The sequence below is a fragment of the Lactuca sativa genome, chromosome 9 (assembly GCF_002870075.4).
Source record: "Lactuca sativa cultivar Salinas chromosome 9, Lsat_Salinas_v11, whole genome shotgun sequence".
In the NCBI taxonomy this organism is placed as follows: Eukaryota; Viridiplantae; Streptophyta; class Magnoliopsida; order Asterales; family Asteraceae; genus Lactuca; species Lactuca sativa.
In genome coordinates, this window is record NC_056631.2 from 162,553,448 (window position 1) to 162,571,289 (window position 17,842).

The 17,842-nt window shown below is 40.8% G+C and overlaps 1 protein-coding gene across 1 annotated transcript; it reads right to left on the reverse strand.

Moving 5' to 3' along the window:
- Window positions 1–1,755: 1,755 nt before the first annotated feature.
- On the reverse strand, window positions 1,756–6,490 carry LOC111888150 (disease resistance protein RPV1). Its single transcript, XM_023884280.2, has 4 exons — window positions 5,788–6,490; window positions 4,357–5,470; window positions 3,962–4,258; window positions 1,756–3,856 (listed from the first exon to the last, which is right to left on the reverse strand). Exons 1-4 carry the CDS (start codon window positions 6,402–6,404, stop codon window positions 1,994–1,996), a joined length of 3,891 nt encoding a protein of 1,296 aa, XP_023740048.2. The 5' UTR covers window positions 6,405–6,490; the 3' UTR covers window positions 1,756–1,993.
- Window positions 6,491–17,842: the final 11,352 nt, after the last annotated feature.

Below are 17,842 nucleotides of genomic sequence, written 5' to 3' on the forward strand. Positions count from 1 at the left end.
GTTGGCTTGGGGTTTCTCCAATCTTTTGGACATTGTACGAACTCGACGAGTTGTCTTGATAACTCGGCGAGTTGAGTCAAGTTTTCACGATTTTCTGAGTTCTGAAGGAACTCGACGAGTTGGGTCAACATAGACTGTTGACCTTGACTGTTGGCTTTGACTTTGACCATGGTTGACCAAGTTTGACCTTAACGGTATTTTCGGGAAATCGGGATTTTGATGGAGTTCGTCACATGGTGGTTGTAGGTGGTTGAGTTCGGAGCTACGATTCGAGGGTTGGATCTTATCAGTCAGTGCTACTTGTGAGGTGAGTTTCCTCATTATACTTAGGGGTCGAAGGCACCAAGGTCGGCCCATTAGATTGATATCCTAGTAGTTATTGATATGCTGAGTATGAGTTAGTTATGGATGCTAGTTTGGTAGATCTGTAGGACTACCTGTGATACTGTCTGATTATCTATATGTGCAATTATCTGTTACATGTCTACATGTTGTATGGGTAGGGTTGAGGTTGTACTGCTCTGTGCGGTAGCCAACAAACCCTGAAGTATACCAGATATGAGTTGAGGGCCAGGGAGGACATGCCATACACATAATGAGGACTCATGAGCATTCTAGATACCAGCTGAGGGTCAGGCAGGGCATACCAGACTCGTACTGTGGGCTAATCTTTTGTATTCCAATCCAATGATTGAGGGAGCAAGCCAGACATAAGTTGTGGGCCCGATAGGCAAGCCAGACTTATGTTGTAGGCTTGGGAGCAATCCACAGATGAGTTGTGGGCCGGATATGCAAGCTAGACTCATGTTGTGGGATCAGGGTAATCCAGTCTATATAGTTGTGGACCCATTACTTGATGTTATTATTGTATGCTATTTGTTATGTATCGGTATTTTGGGGGAACTCACTAAGTTTCTGGCTTACAGTTGTGGATTTTGTTTCAGATACTTCGGATGACCGCGGGAAGGCGAAGGCTTGATCGTGCACCTCTTCACATTTTATGTCATGACTTCTGGGATTCTCTGATGTTATATGATTTTGAAAACAATTTGTAAACAATGAATGGTTTTTGTGATGTTTAATTTTTTTTTAAATTTTTCATGAATTTTACGGATGTTATAGAGTCGTACTCGAAATTGGGGGAAATAAGTTTGAAGGTGAAATTTAGGAAAACAGGTGAGAATATTGATAGAGTAGTGAAATGCGATTGATTAGGAGGGAAATGTCCAAATTTCATATATATTCTTTTTGGTAATAAACGTCCATTCATTTTGTCGTGGGGAATAAGAAGTACGTATTCAGTTTTTTTTGTGGCACACATACAAATAGTAAAAATCAAACAGTAAAACTTTAGTGGCCTATAAAAAACAAATGACACAAAATATAGAGTTTTGAATGGCACTTGACTTTTTATGCATCTAAGAAATATTAATATTAGTGATATAAATTGGTAAGTATCATTAAATCTGTTAGTTTTATAGTAGCATATAAAATGTTACTAAAAGCATGTTGTAGTGACATAAAAAGGATATTTCATTAAAAATATATGACATTAAATGTCATTTTGTATATAGTGAGGATTAAAAAATTTAATCCCTAACACAGTATGAAAAAAAAAAGTCTTTAATATGATCATTATTTCATTCTCCATAATGTTACCTTCGGATGCCTGATTTTATGCGATACAACTCCCTGACTATTCAAGGACCAAATAGAGTTATTCTTTTGAGACGGACCATAGCAACACTTATTTAACACAAAAGATAAAAATACTCTATGATATCATCTATAGGACTTGTATTTATTTTAAATATAACTGATTATTAGCTGAAAATTTAGTTATTGTCATATGAATCTTAAAATTCACATCTAAGCAAAATGATCACCAGTTAGAATAGGTGTTTTGTGAATCAGCTATCCCAGGACTTCTTCAGATCTTCTCAAAATAATCCACCAAGCACAGCAGAGGAGCCTCCTAGTTCGGGTGCATGTCTTATAACATTTCATCTTCCTCTTCATCATCGTATTCATATCCGTATCCGTATTGGTCTTCGTAGTCATCTTCATACTCATATATGTATTTGTCTTCGTTGACGTCTTCGTCTTCAACATCGAAACCAAATGAATGAAGAAGCCTTCTTGACCCACAAAAATGCAGACCTACTATCAGATTATGAATGCCCTGCGGAATAAACCATACGCTTGTACCTACTATATTTAAGAATTCTAAACTTTCTAATTCGCCAAGATCCTCAGGTAACTTCTCCAGCAAAGAACATTCACACAGGTTGAGAACTCTCAGTTGTTTCAACATACAAATGCTATCCGGAAGATATCTAATATATGTATATGGCAAACGCAACACCTGTAAACATACTAACCCACTGAGATCCTCAGGCAACTTTTCAAGCAGTGAACAATGATCAAGATCGAGATATTCCAGATGCTTCAACATACAAATGCTATCTGGGAGATTTCTAATCTTTGTATATGACAACCGCAACACCTCTAAACAGTCTAACCCACCGAGATCTTCAGGTAACATCTCAAGCAACTGACATTCATCAAGTTTGAGAACTTTTAGATGTTTCAACATAGAAATACTATCTGGAAGATATTTAATCTTTGTATGATGCAAACGAAGCTTCTCTAAAAACTCTAATCGGCCAATATCATCGGGTAACTTCTCAAGCAACCAACATTGAGCTAGGCTGAGAAGTTTCAGATGTTTCAACATACAAATGCTATCTGGAAGATGCCTAATCTTTGTAGATAACATCAGCAGCACCTTTAAACAGCGTAACCCACTGAGATCCTCAGGTAACATCTCAAATGATGCCCAATCATGAAGTTTGAGAACTTTTAGATGTTTCAACATAGAAATGCTATCTGGAAAATGTTTAATCTTTGTATAAGATATGTGCAGCTTATCTAAACACTTTAATTGACCAAGATCCTCAGGTAACTTCTCAAGAAACCAACAATCACCTAGGTTGAGAGATTTCAGATGTTTCAACATACAAATGCTATCCGGAAGATGTTGAATCTTTGTAGATGACAAAGTTAGGTTCTCTAATGACTCTAATTGGCCAAGATCCTCAGGTAACTCCTCAAGCAAAATGAAATTAAGTTCGAGAGATTTTAGATGTTTCAACATACAAATGCTATTTGGAAGATGTTTAATCTTTGTAGATGACAAACTGAGCTGTTCTAATGACTCTAATTGGCCAAGATCTTCAGGCAACTTCTCAAGCAACTGACAATTAGTAAGTTTTAAAGATTCTAGACGTTTCAACATACAAATGCTATCTGGAAGATATTGAATCTTTGTATATGACAAAGTTAGGTGCTCTAATGACTCTAGTTGGCCAAGATCTTCGGGTATCTTCTCAAGCAACGTACAATTATCAAGATTCAAAGATTCTAGATGTTTCAACATATAAATGCTATCTGGAAGATGTTGAATCTTTGTAGATGACAAACTGAGGTGTTCTAATGACTTTAGTTGGCCAAGATCCTCAGGTAACTTCTCAATCGACTGACATCTATCAAGTTGAAGATATTTTAGATGCTTCAATATGCTAATGCTCTCTGGGAGATATTCAATACTTGTAGATGACAAGTTTAGCTTCTCTAAATATCTTAACCGGTGAAGATCCTCAGATAACTTCTCAAGTAACTTACAACCATCAAGTTCTAGAGATTTCAGACTTTCCAACTTCCAAATACCATCTGGAAATTCAACCAGATCACTGCATCCTGTAAGAGTCAATGTCTCGAGATTTGGAACCAACCGAAGGTCAAGGGTCTTCAACTTTGAATAACTGAGATCAAGGAATCTGAGTTTCTCAAGAACCTAACAGCATAAGTAAAAAAAAACATCTTATAGGTGTCATAAGTCATAACAAAGCAATTGGTGTATAGTTAATCATTAAAAACAATCAGTCAACCATAATTCTACCTTTCTTTCTCCCCCTTCCCAAAGGAGTATGATTTTGCTGCGACGCATCTCAAGTGTAACAAGATTACTTGCTTGAAATGTTTTAGGTAAAGACGTAAATGGGTATTGATTAAAACTCAAATATTCTAAAGTATCTGGAAAGCTTGGGCTAAATGTATCAAGTTCAAGGTTCCACAAACAATCTCTCATATCCACATAAAGAAATCTAAGTGCCTTCATCTTTGCAAGACCTTTTATAAGAATATATGGATCGAGTTTCTCAGTGTACAATCTTATACATCTTGTTTCTTCAGTACCCTGTAAGGTGGTCAACATGAAAAGTTGTGTCATTATAGATTAACAAAAAAAAAAAAAAAATCAGATTTCTCCAACTTATAAATTAACTTGATCCTTACCAAGTCATTAGCCAAAATATGTTCAATTTCATCATTCTTCCACAATCGGCTATGTTTTTTAGGCATTTTCGGGTGCAATCGACGAACAATATTCATGCCCATTTCTCTAAGATGGTCATGCATGGACACAAACTCATATCCTCGATAGACATCAACGGTTATGAGGGATTTTAACTGAAGAACCCTTAAACCAATTTTAGCACAAAATCCACAGCTCTCAAGCACTTTGATTACTTGGTCCTTCCGGGTCCCACCTTTCATTATGCATGCAACATCTAGAAATATTTCCTTGTAATCTTCCTCTAGAGCAGTATAGCTTAATTCCAATATTTTCAGAGTTTTTGCTAACGGAATAGTTTTTAACCTTTCTAAGGCATCTTTCCACTCAGCCTTATCTTTACCAAACAAGAGTGAACCCAAAACTTTGATCGTTAAGGGAAGACCAGAAGCATAATGTACAACTTGTTCCGCTAATTCTTGGTACCCTTGAACTGGAATCTCTCTCCCAAATGCATACCTACTGAAGAGGCAACTTGCTTCTTTATCCGATAACAGATTGACATCATGAATCAAAGTCACCCTATGTGCTAGAAGTACTTGCTCGTCTCTTGTTGTAATGATAATTCTACTTCCCGACTTAAACCAATCATGCTCACCAGCTAATGCCTCAAGCTGTTCTATATCATCTACATCATCTAGAGCAATAAGAACCTTTCTACCACGCATCCTCCTTTTCAGAATGTTTTGCCCTTCATGAACACCACTTACTCTGATGTCTTTATCATTTAAGACATCCGAAAGGATTTGTTCTTGCAATGACTTTAAACCAGACAAAGGAGTGTTTGTAACTTCCCTCACATTCTCAACAAAGCTTTTATCTTCGAACCGAAATGATATTTTATCAAATACAGCTCTCGCCAGAGTTGTCTTCCCAGCACCTCCCATCCCCTTGATCCCGATCATGCGAACATCATTAATACCTAAATCTAAAGATGATACAAAATCATTTACCCGGGTCTCAATACCAACTAACTTTTTATCAAAGCTAAAATTGATGGTGTGTAGCTCTAGTGATATATCTTCAACGATTTTTTGGATGAACTTGGCTTCATGCCTGCATTTTGGTAAAAGATTCAATTAGATTGCTTAAACTCCCTCGTGAAAATTTACTTTTAGATCTATAACATATAAACGTATATGAAGTGATTAAACAAAGTAATATAATCATATTTCATGTTTAATGAGTCCAGTTTGAGCAATTAGAGTGTACGTGGGTCCCCATTCTAAACAACGACTAAAATATTTTGAGTTGAAATTTGAGAATCCAGCATCAGACGCCATGTACAAACCTTTTACATAGATGTAAACATAACAAGAAAGATAAAAAAAAAATGCAAGAATATTGCAGAGATATGATGAAGAAGGAATTACCCATCAGCAGTGTTCTTCAACTCCAACCCAGCAAGATCCGCTGCTTCTTTCATCGCCTCACTCCATTTTTCAGCAGCCTCTGCTTTCTCATGTTTGGCAAAGGCTTCTCCAACAGCCCCACTTTGTTTGCGGACTTCGGTGGGTTCCACATCATAGAAGACAGGGTAAACATTATGTTGGGTTGTCTTGTGACACTCCATTATCTTCACAAGCTCATCCAAGCACCAAGGTGAAGAGGCATAGTTCTTGGAGAATACAATGATGTAGAATTTTGAATCTTGAATGGATCCGATGAGCTCATCACTGATCCGTTTCCGTTTCTTGATTCTCATGTCGTCCTTGTAAGTGTAAATGCCTTGTTGTTGAAGAGCATGATAAAGATGATCAACGAAGTTCTTACGAGTGTCTATGCCTCTAAAACTTAAAAATACATCGTATTTAAAGCTCTTCTGCATGGATGAAGTTGAGGAAGACGCCATTGATGGTATGTTTATGTGAAAGGATTGCAAAGAAATTTTTGGATGAGAAGAATTAATTAAAGGCTTAAAGTGTATATGTGAAAAGGTCAACTGTTGTAGCTCTGGAAGGTGATGTGTTTGTATCGAAAAAAATATCATAAGATTCCTTATTTAAACAATTGAAAAAGAATTGTTCTTGATTGTTAAAAAGTCAACGGTTGTATCTCTGGAAGATGATATGTTTGTATGGATAGAAAAACTGTAAGATTCCTTATTTGAAGTTTGAGCAATTAAAAGAAAACTGTTCTACTTGATTCGTTTAGGGATACAACTTGTAAATAGTTAAAAATTTTGATAGCAGACTTTTGATCATTTAAAAAAAAATGGTGATGTCATAATTAGAATTCGTTGTCTGTCAAAGAATAAGCATAAACATGATGGACATGGAGGGTTTTGATTTCTTATTTGGGAAGAAAATATTGATAGACCAAGAAGGACCCTATGGATTTGTTGTTCCTAAAACTTGCCCGAAATGTTATCATTCAAGTCCCTTAAAAGTTAAAAGACTTTAAAAGGAGTTACAGAAATGGTCCCTTAAATATGTTTAAATACACATGTCTGGTCATTCTATGTTTTACTCTTGCATTTTCTTTTCCTGTTAACTACAGTTTTACAAAAATTATCTTATATTTTTCAAACTTTTTAATAATTGTAGAAAAACCAAATCTAATTCTTCGAAGACCAGTTTCATTAAATAGTGATTTACTTAAACTTAATGATTGTTTTAAACATATTAAATCTTCTAATTTTATAATTCTTGAACTTCTTGTCAAAAAAAAAAAAAAAAAAAAAAAAAAAAAAAAAAAAAAATCCTCGTAAAACTTAAACATTAATTAGAAATTTCTATTAGTTTATACATTGATGTTTTAAATTTACAAAAATGTCTAGAGGAATCTTAAATATAGAGCAGATAAAAATAAACTATTGAACAAGTTCAACGGGTGCTATTATGAATATAATTTTAATTAATTAGTAGCTCGTGAACTAACTTCAATTTTTTTTTTTTTTTTTTTTTTTTTTTTTTTTTTTTTTTTTTTTTTTTATCTAAATAGTCAAAGCAGCAAAGAGAAAATAAATTACCATTTTTTCTGAAAGTTACATTGTAACCATACAAGTTAACCATCATTTAGATGACGTACTGGTACGCGGTTTACTATTGTGCATATAGTGGTATTGGCAACGCTCAGTTTTTCTGAATGCAATGTAAAAAAATTTTATTTTTTTTTCTACTATCGTGACACTATTAAAATTTTATGTGACACCTCTACTATGAAATCTTGCGTCCATTCCTTGACCTAGTATCCTTTTTTTAGAACGGCAATCACAATAATTTGTACACTACTCCTAAACTACTGCTTTCGTCTCCAGCGATACTAGAACTCTCAACCTTTAGTTGGGAGCACCCTTCCACAAACATATGATACAGCTATCATTGGGCTACAAACCCTTTGGTATGTGACCTAGTATCACCTCATCATCTCTAGCCATATTTTGATGATTTAATTTTGTCATCGTTATTCGTTTTGAACTTTTCTTCTTCCAAATTCGGATATTTAATGTAACAACTCAAATTTTTCAAGCAAATTTTTCATTTTTTTTCAAAAACATATTTGTTTCTATTTTAAACAAGGCATAAATAGTTTAATTATTCTGTCAAATACAATTATTCAAAATCCCAAGATCATAAAGACAATCTTCAGTGTGTATCGATCATGCCGGCGCCTTCCCACGGTCCTCGCTAGTACCTGAAATACATGCACAACAACTGTAAGCATAATTGCTTAGTGAGTTCCCCAATATACACTTACGCACATACGCCTTTCCAGGCCCTGACCTTCCGGTCCTCATTACAACGCCTTCCGGCCCATAACATAATCGCCTTCCGGCCCACATATCATATTGCCTTCCGGCCCACATATCATACATAGCACATATAACAATTAACTTACCACATATAGCATACATATCACATAACATATCCGACCTTCCGGTCACACAGTCAAACCCTTCCGGGTACCGTATAGTGAGAAGACTCACCTCGTAGAAGCTGAACGCTAGCAAATCCCGAAATGACTCGTGCACAACCGACGAGCTACAACCTCCCTATAGCATTACATATCTCATTAATACTTATATCTTCTAAGTGTGACTATCCCTAAGAAGTCAGACTTAGGTCAACTCTGGTCAACGGTCAACTGTCAACTCGACCGGACTCGGCGAGTACCATGGCGACTCGGCGAGTCTAGACGTCTTCCAACTTTCTGAGATTCCTTATCTACTCGTCGAGTACCCTCCTCGACCCGACGAGTTACTCCTGGAAGAATCGCGGGGCCACCCCGACTCCACTCGCCGAGTCTGAAGAACAACTCGGCGAGTCCCAGTAAATCTTCAAGCTACTCGCCGAGTCTGAAGAACAACTCGGCGAGTCCATGCCATGCAGACGAGTAACTGCTTCCTGAGATAGGTCTCGTCCCGAATTACACATGCATGGGACCTTCTGGACCTCTAAAGGTTCTACTACAAGATTATAGTCGTTGGGTAACAAGGCACTACTTCATCTAATCACTAAATGGGTTCTATAAACCCTAATTTCATAAATACATCAATATAGCAGAGCACACACGAATTCTTACCTGGATGATGTATTCTCTGTATTCCCAATCCTCAGAATGTGACCCCTTGCTGCTCCTTTAGCCAATCCTTTCTCTTCCTTGCACAACCACTCTTCTATAACCAACAATGGCCTAAGATCCTTGCTCCAGCTGCACCCAATCGATCTAGGGTTCTTCTCAGAAGGCTAAAACGAACAATGACGGCCAATGAGTCCCTTTTATACGTCCCAAACCTGAACGGTTAGGGTTTCCGCTAAACAGCGTCGACTCGCCGAGTCCATACCTGGACTCGTCGAGTCCAGTCGCGATCCCGCGACCAAGTCTGCGATCCTACTCGGCGAGTCTAGGCTCCAACTCGCCGAGTCCCCTCTTAAACCACCCAAAAACATAATTTAATAATACCTGAGATTTCGGGCTGTTACAACTCTCCCCCACTAGGATTAGACTTCGCCCTCGAAGTCTCATTCTGAAAATAGTTCCGGATGCTGCTCCCGCATCTCACGTTCCGGCTCCCAAGTCATTTCCGATCCCTTACGGTGTTGCCATTGAACCAACACCAGAGGTACCTCCTTGTTCCTCAGAACCTTGATCTTCCGATCCTTGATAGCCACTGGTCTCTCCGCGTAATTCAGGCTCGCATCCACCTGAATATCCTCCAATGGAACCACTGCCGACTCATCGGCTATGCACTTCCTCAGCTGCGACACATGAAAAGTGTCATGGATCTGACCCAACTCTGCTGGCAATTCCAACCGATAGGCTACCCGGCCTATCCTTGCAATCACACGAAATGGCCCAATATACCGGGGCCCCAATTTGCTCCTCTTCCTGAATCGAATCACTCCTTTCCAAGGAGAGACCTTCAGGAGAACGAAGTCGCCGACCTGAAACTCAAGCTCGGATCGGCGCCTGTCTGCATAACTCTTTTGTCGGCTCTGGGCGGTCAATAACCTTTGTCTCACTTGCTGGATCTGCTCTGTCGTCTGTAGCACGATCTCCGTGCTGCCCATCACTCTTTGTCCCACCTCTCCCCAACAAATGGGAGTCCGACACCTCCTACCATACAACAGCTCGAAAGGTGGCATACCAATGCTCGAATGGTGGCTGTTGTTGTAGGAAAACTCTGCCAATGGCAAATACGCATCCCAACTACCCCCGAAGTCTAACACACACGCCCGGAGCATGTCCTCCAGCGTCTGAATTGTCCGCTCGCTCTGACCGTCTGTCTGAGGATGGTATGCGGTACTAAAATGCAATTTAGTACCCAGCTCCTCATGGAATTTCTTCCAGAACCTGGAAGTGAAGCGCACATCGCGGTCTGACACAATCGAGATCGGCACCCCGTGCCGAGATACCACCTTTTTCACGTATATCTCCGCTAACTTTTCCGCTGACGAACTCTCATTGATGGCAAGGAAGTGTGCACTCTTCGTCAACCTATCCACAATCACCCAAATTGCGTCAACTCCCCTAGCAGTCCTCGGCAATTTGGTGATAAAGTCCATAGTGATTTGTTCCCACTTCCACTCGGGGATCTCCAACGGCTGCAACTTGCCATGCGGTCTCTGGTGTTCGGCCTTAACTCCTACGGCAGGTCAAGCACCTCTCAACGAACCATGCTACGTCCCTCTTCATACAGGGCCACCAATATTCCTTCCTTAAATCCAAATACATCTTTGTAGCACCGGGATGGATCGAGAATTTCGATCTATGAGCCTCTTCCATCAACGTAATACGCGTACCGCCCACGAACGGTACCCAAATCCGACCCTGCAACGTCATAAGGCCTCGACTATCCTTGACAAACTCTGAGATTAACCCCACAACCCGCTCTTTCTTCTGCATTTCTGGTCGCACAACCTCTTCCTGGGCCCCACGAATAGCATCCAATACTGGAGTCATCACAGTCAGTCTCAAACATACATCTCGCAATGGAGTGCTCTCCGCCCTGCGGCTCAATGCATCGGCTACCACATTAGCCTTGCCTGGGTGGTACAGGATCTCACAATCATAATCCTTGACCACATCCAACCATCTCCTCTGACGCATATTTAGGTTGGGTTGATCCATCAAATACTTCAAACTCTTATGGTCCGTGTATATCGTACATCGAACCCCATACAAGTAGTGACGCCAAATTTTGAGAGCGAACACTACTGCCCCCAACTCCAAATCATGCGTGGGATATCTCGCCTCATGAGGCTTCAGCTGCCTCGACGCATAAGCTATCACATGACCCCTCTGCATCAACACTGCGCCCAGTCCCGAAATCGACGCGTCGCAATATACTACAAAGTCTTCCATCCCTTCTGGGAGGGCTAATACCGGGGCTTCGCACAATCTCTGGCGAAGTGTCTCAAAGGAGGTCTGCTGCTCGGGCCCCCATGAAAATGCAACACCCTTTCGGGTCAATCTGGTGAGTGGCACTGCGATCTTGGAGAAATCCTTGATAAATCTCCGATAATACCCTGCCAACCCAAGGAAACTTCTGATCTCAGAGGGTGACTTCGGCACCTCCCAACTCATCACCGCCTCAACCTTGGCCGGATCGACCAATATCCCTTTCTGATTAACCACATGTCCTAGAAACTGGACCTCCCGCAACCAGAAGTCACATTTGGAGAACTTTGCATAAAGCTTCTCCGACCTCAATACCTCCAGGACCTCCCTCAAATGCTCCTCATGCTGCTCACTAGATCTCGAATATACCAGAATGTCGTCGATAAATACAATCACCGACCGATCCAACATCGGCCTGCATACCCTGTTCATGAGATCCATGAACACAGCCGGGGCGTTGGTGAGTCCAAAAGGCATCACCACAAACTCATAATGCCCATATCGCGTCCTAAACGCGGTCTTCTGGACGTCCTCATTCCGTACTCTCACCTGATGGTATCCCGACCTCAGATCGATCTTGGAAAACCAAGATGCTCCCTGCAACTGGTCGAATAAATCATCGATCCTCGGCAACGGGTAACGGTTCTTGACCGTTAGCTTGTTCAACTCCCGGTAATCAATGCACATCCGGTGTGAACCATCCTTCTTCTTGACGAACAGAATAGGTGCTCCCCAAGGCAAGCTGCTTGGCCGAATGAATCCCTTTCCCAGCAACTCCCGGAGTTGCGAGGACAACTCTTGCATCTCTGGAGGTGCAAGACGATAGGACACTTTAGCAATAGGCGCGGCCCCCGGAATCAGATCGATACCAAACTCTACTTGCCTCACAGGAGGTACTCCCGGCAGTTCCTCGGGAAAAACATCTGAAAACTCACGCGCCACAGGGACCTCCTTAACTGACTTCGGTCTCTCGGAAACCTCCCGCGTATCCATCACATACGCCACAAAACCCTTACAGCCCTGCTGTAGACACCGCCTCGCCCTAGCGGCCGAACAAAAAGCTGATCCTGAACGGGTACCCTCACCGTACACCGAAAGAACTCCCCCACTATGGTCTCGTATGGTCACCAACTGACGCTCGCAGTCGATGACGGCGCCGAATCGGCTCAACCAGTCCATGCCCACGATAACACAGACATCCCCCATCGCAATAGGAATCAGGTCAATCGGGAATTCAACCCCAAAAATCTCTAGTACACATCCCCGAAGAACCTCCGTAGCACGAATCACTTTCTCGTCAGCTATAGAAACTCTCAAAGGTCGACTCAACGACTCACGACTCACGCCGATCTGCTGACTAAAAGCTAAGGACACAAAGGACCTACTCGCACCCGAGTCAAATAACACTAAGGCAGGCACAGAGTTCACAAGGAAAGTACCTACGCGCATAATAACATAAGCATAACATATCGGCATTAAAATAATTACACGAATTACAACATACCTGCCACAACATCGGGCGCAGCGCGGACCTCCTCCGCAGTTAGCTGAAAGGCTCTCCCACGAGCCCTCGGGGCCTCGACCTTCACCGGTCGAGTCTCAGTAGTCCTGGCAACAGGTGCAGATCCCTGACGAAGCTGCGGACACTCGGCCTTCCGATGGCCGGTCTGGTTGCAATGGAAGCAAACCATAAACCCCTTGGGGCACTCCCTAGCAATGTGCCCCTCCTTGCCGCACTTGTAGCAGGCACCGGCTCGACACGCCCCATCGTGACCCTTGCCGCACTTTACGCAAGTGCGGTTCTTCGAACCTCCCGTCCTCGAATCGGCGGACTTGATCCGCTTGGCTGCCGGCTGAGACTAAGCCGGCCGCCGATCTGCCTGCCGAGACTCGGCCTCCTCCCTGGCCTGAGTCTCTAACTCGATCTCACGCTTCCTCGCATTCGCCTGAAGCTCAGTAAAAGTATGGTAAGTGGAGTTTGACACAAACTCCCGGATCTCCCTCCTCAGAACACCCAAGTACCGGCTCATCCGAGCCTGCTCTGTGGCCACCAGCTCGGGGCAAAACATCGCCCTCTCATGGAACTTCCGCGTGATCGCCGCCACCGAATCAGTACCCTGCTTGAGGGTTAAGAACTCCTGAACCAATCGTTCCCGCTCCACCGGGGGAACGTACTCATCCCTGAACATGGTAGTGAACCCCTCCCATGTCACTGCCGCAGTCTCTGCCAAAGTGAAGTTCGCCGTCACGAACTTCCACCAGTCCTTTGCTCCCAGACGGAGCTGGTTCAAAGCGAACCGTACCCTCAGGTGCTCCGGGCATGAACAAGTGTAGAAGCACCCCTCTATATCTGCGATCCACCTCATCGCAGCAATCGGATCCTGCGTCCCATCGAACTCTGGTGGCTTCGTGTTGCTGAACTCTCGGAACAACAATGAATCACCCCCCTGTAGCCTAGCAGCGGCCACAGCTGCGGTAGCTGCAGCGGTTGCAGCCTCAGTCAATGCGGCGTACCGCTCGTCGAACGTCTCCATCAGGGTGGTCTTGATAGACCCAAACATCTCCGGGATCTCAGCCCGGATCGCCGCCGCCACCTCCTCGTGGATCATCTGACGAATATCCTCGTCACTCACACCGCTCGTACTTGCTCTGTGACGCGGTCTAACCATGATATCTCTGAAATACAACATAAAACTATCAGAGATTCTACCGAGTATAATCGTACTCGATACGCAACCCTACTCAGTCCCAGATATCCAGGGATTCTTACTTGGGCCTCCCACTGACCCGGTGTCCTCGGTAGTACGGGCCCAATACTACCGACCACACCGCATCAATGTTCATCCCAAGTCCTCCTCCCCAACTCCGGATAGTGAGTACTCTACTTCTGATACGCTCTATCTACCCGCATACTAGCAAAGCATCTCATATAGGCAACTTCCCTAGACTAAGGCATCACAAATCAGGCCACTCTAGTCCTATCATGAATACCTAGTCTTCTAGCATGCATAACAATTCATATCATATAATATTGTAAGGTATTTTGGGGATCTTTACCGTTCGGGCGCTGACTGATCGTACACACTGCTTCTTTCTTGCTTACCACAAAACCATTTACAAAAGTTTATGCCTTTATTTGAAAAGCTTCCTCAAATCCTCGGTTTGAGTTCAGTTACCCCCCTAAGGTGCACCCGAATCCCTCAAACCAAGGCTCTGATACCAATTGTAACAACTCAAATTTTTCAAGCAAATTTTTCATTTTTTTTTCAAAAACATATTTGTTTCTATTTTAAACAAGGCATAAATAGTTTAATTATTCTGTCAAATACAATTATTCAAAATCCCAAGATCATAAAGACAATCTTCAGTGTGTATCGATCATGCCGGCGCCTTCCCACGGTCCTCGCTAGTACCTGAAATACATGCACAACAACTGTAAGCATAATTGCTTAGTGAGTTCCCCAATATACACTTACGCACATACGCCTTTCCAGGCCCTGACCTTCCGGTCCTCATTACAACGCCTTCCGGCCCATAACATAATCGCCTTCCGGCCCACATATCATATTGCCTTCCGGCCCACATATCATACATAGCACATATAACAATTAACTTACCACATATAGCATACATATCACATAACATATCCGACCTTCCGGTCACACAGTCAAACCCTTCCGGGTACCGTATAGTGAGAAGACTCACCTCGTAGAAGCTGAACGCTAGCAAATCCCGAAATGACTCGTGCACAACCGACGAGCTACAACCTCCCTATAGCATTACATATCTCATTAATACTTATATCTTCTAAGTGTGACTATCCCTAAGAAGTCAGACTTAGGTCAACTCTGGTCAACGGTCAACTGTCAACTCGACCGGACTCGGCGAGTACCATGGCGACTCGGCGAGTCTAGACGTCTTCCAACTTTCTGAGATTCCTTATCTACTCGTCGAGTACCCTCCTCGACCCGACGAGTTACTCCTGGAAGAATCGCGGGGCCACCCCGACTCCACTCGCCGAGTCTGAAGAACAACTCGGCGAGTCCCAGTAAATCTTCAAGCTACTCGCCGAGTCTGAAGAACAACTCGGCGAGTCCATGCCATGCAGACGAGTAACTGCTTCCTGAGATAGGTCTCGTCCCGAATTACACATGCATGGGACCTTCTGGACCTCTAAAGGTTCTACTACAAGATTATAGTCGTTGGGTAACAAGGCACTACTTCATCTAATCACTAAATGGGTTCTATAAACCCTAATTTCATAAATACATCAATATAGCAGAGCACACACGAATTCTTACCTGGATGATGTATTCTCTGTATTCCCAATCCTCAGAATGTGACCCCTTGCTGCTCCTTTAGCCAATCCTTTCTCTTCCTTGCACAACCACTCTTCTATAACCAACAATGGCCTAAGATCCTTGCTCCAGCTGCACCCAATCGATCTAGGGTTCTTCTCAGAAGGCTAAAACGAACAATGACGGCCAATGAGTCCCTTTTATACGTCCCAAACCTGAACGGTTAGGGTTTCCGCTAAACAGCGTCGACTCGCCGAGTCCATACCTGGACTCGTCGAGTCCAGTCGCGATCCCACGACCAAATCTGCGATCCTACTCGGCGAGTCTAGGCTCCAACTCGCCGAGTCCCCTCTTAAACCACCCAAAAACATAATTTAATAATACCTGAGATTTCGGGCTGTTACATTTAAAATGTATTCTTAATTAAAATTTGGGCAAATACCATAAAAGCCAATATGTTTTCACGTGTTTTTGAGAAAAACTCTATTTTTTTGGTTGGCTCTGGCCACAAATTGGATATAAAGTTACCACTCTAGTCCATTTAACGATTTTTATGGTTAACTCTGTTAAATTTTTTGCAAAATCAATCATAAAAGTTCAAATTTGGACCCTGTAGTTTGCAAAAATTTACACAACATGTCTAAAACTTGGTTTTATGTTTTTTAACTTCTTTAATGGACCCCCTTCATAAATCAAATAAGGACTTAATGGACCCGACAAAATGTACTTCGTTTCCTTATAAGCCACAAAATTAGTTAAATAACTAAATGACTCAACCCTAGAAACATAATAGAACATATATGTCATTTTCATTTATAACATTCCATAGCTAAATGTTAAAAACTCTTGAGTTTCATTAAAATTTATAAATAATATTATTCTTGAAGAAAAGAATAAATCCGTTATTAAATGGTCATTGAGTTTTGTTCTTAATCAATCAACCTTCATACCAAAATAGAAACAAAAAATTACAATAATGAGCCACTATGTATTAAAAATGAGAATATTTGAGTGTAAGAGTAAAAACAAAATCTTTTAGAAGAGAATAACTGTAGGTAGGGCTGTAAACGAACCAAACGAACACGAACAAGGTCTTGTTCATGCTCGTTCGTTTAAGTTAGCCGAACAACAAACGAACACGAACGGATAAACGAACGAGATTTTCTTGTTCATGTTCGTTCGTTTAACAAATTACTTTGTTCATGTTCGTTCATTTATATTCGTGAACATGCTAAACGAACATAAACAAACAAAGATAAAAAAAAAACACAATTGAACATATATGAACACAAACGAACATATAATATAGCAATATAATAAAAAATGATTGAATATAGATGAATATAAATAAACTTAAACGAACGAACATAAACGAACGTAAACAAACATCATAAACGAACGTTCACGAACATAAATGAACGAACGAGACCATTGTTCATGTTCGTTCATTTAACTAAACGAACGATAATTTTTGTTCATGTTCGTTCATTTATTAAATAAACGAACATAAACGAACTTCCCGCCGAACAGTTCACGAACGGTTCGCCGAACGTTCAGTTCGTTTACAGCCCTAACCGTAGGTCTTCTAAATTGATTGTAGGAAATGAAATATATTGTTTAGCATTCGATTTGAAATATATAATTATTGAGTTTTGCAAATCGATTATACAAAATATGAAGAGAAAAAAAAAATCAAGTCGTGATTAATTATGGAAGGATTACAAATGAGTATTTTAGTAATTAACTTGTAATTAGTTTAAAAATAATGTTTTTAATTTTTAAATATATTAATTATTATAAAATTAAGTATTATGATATATATATATATATATATATATATATATATATATATATATATATATATATATATATATATATATATATATATATATATATATATATATATATATATATATATACACGTGAGTTTATAATTTTTATAATGATATACATGAAATTTAAAATTTTACAAAAATATATATAAACATAATTAATAACATTGTATTAGGGTATAAAACCATTTTTTTATTTAGTATCATCAAATTCTATACTTCTTTTTTCTAACCTTAATCAGTAATATAACTTTTTTGTAACCTTAATCAGTAAAACCGTAAAAGTGTAAAGCTTGACGACATGTTCTTTCTTTTTCCCTTTTCAAAATAGGACAAGAAGACAAAGAAGCGAGAAAAGTGCAGATGAAGGAACTCTTGATAAGTGCTCGGTTGAAGGGTGTGTTCGATGTAATTGAATTCACCATAAAACAAGATGACGGAATTTTATCCCAGAA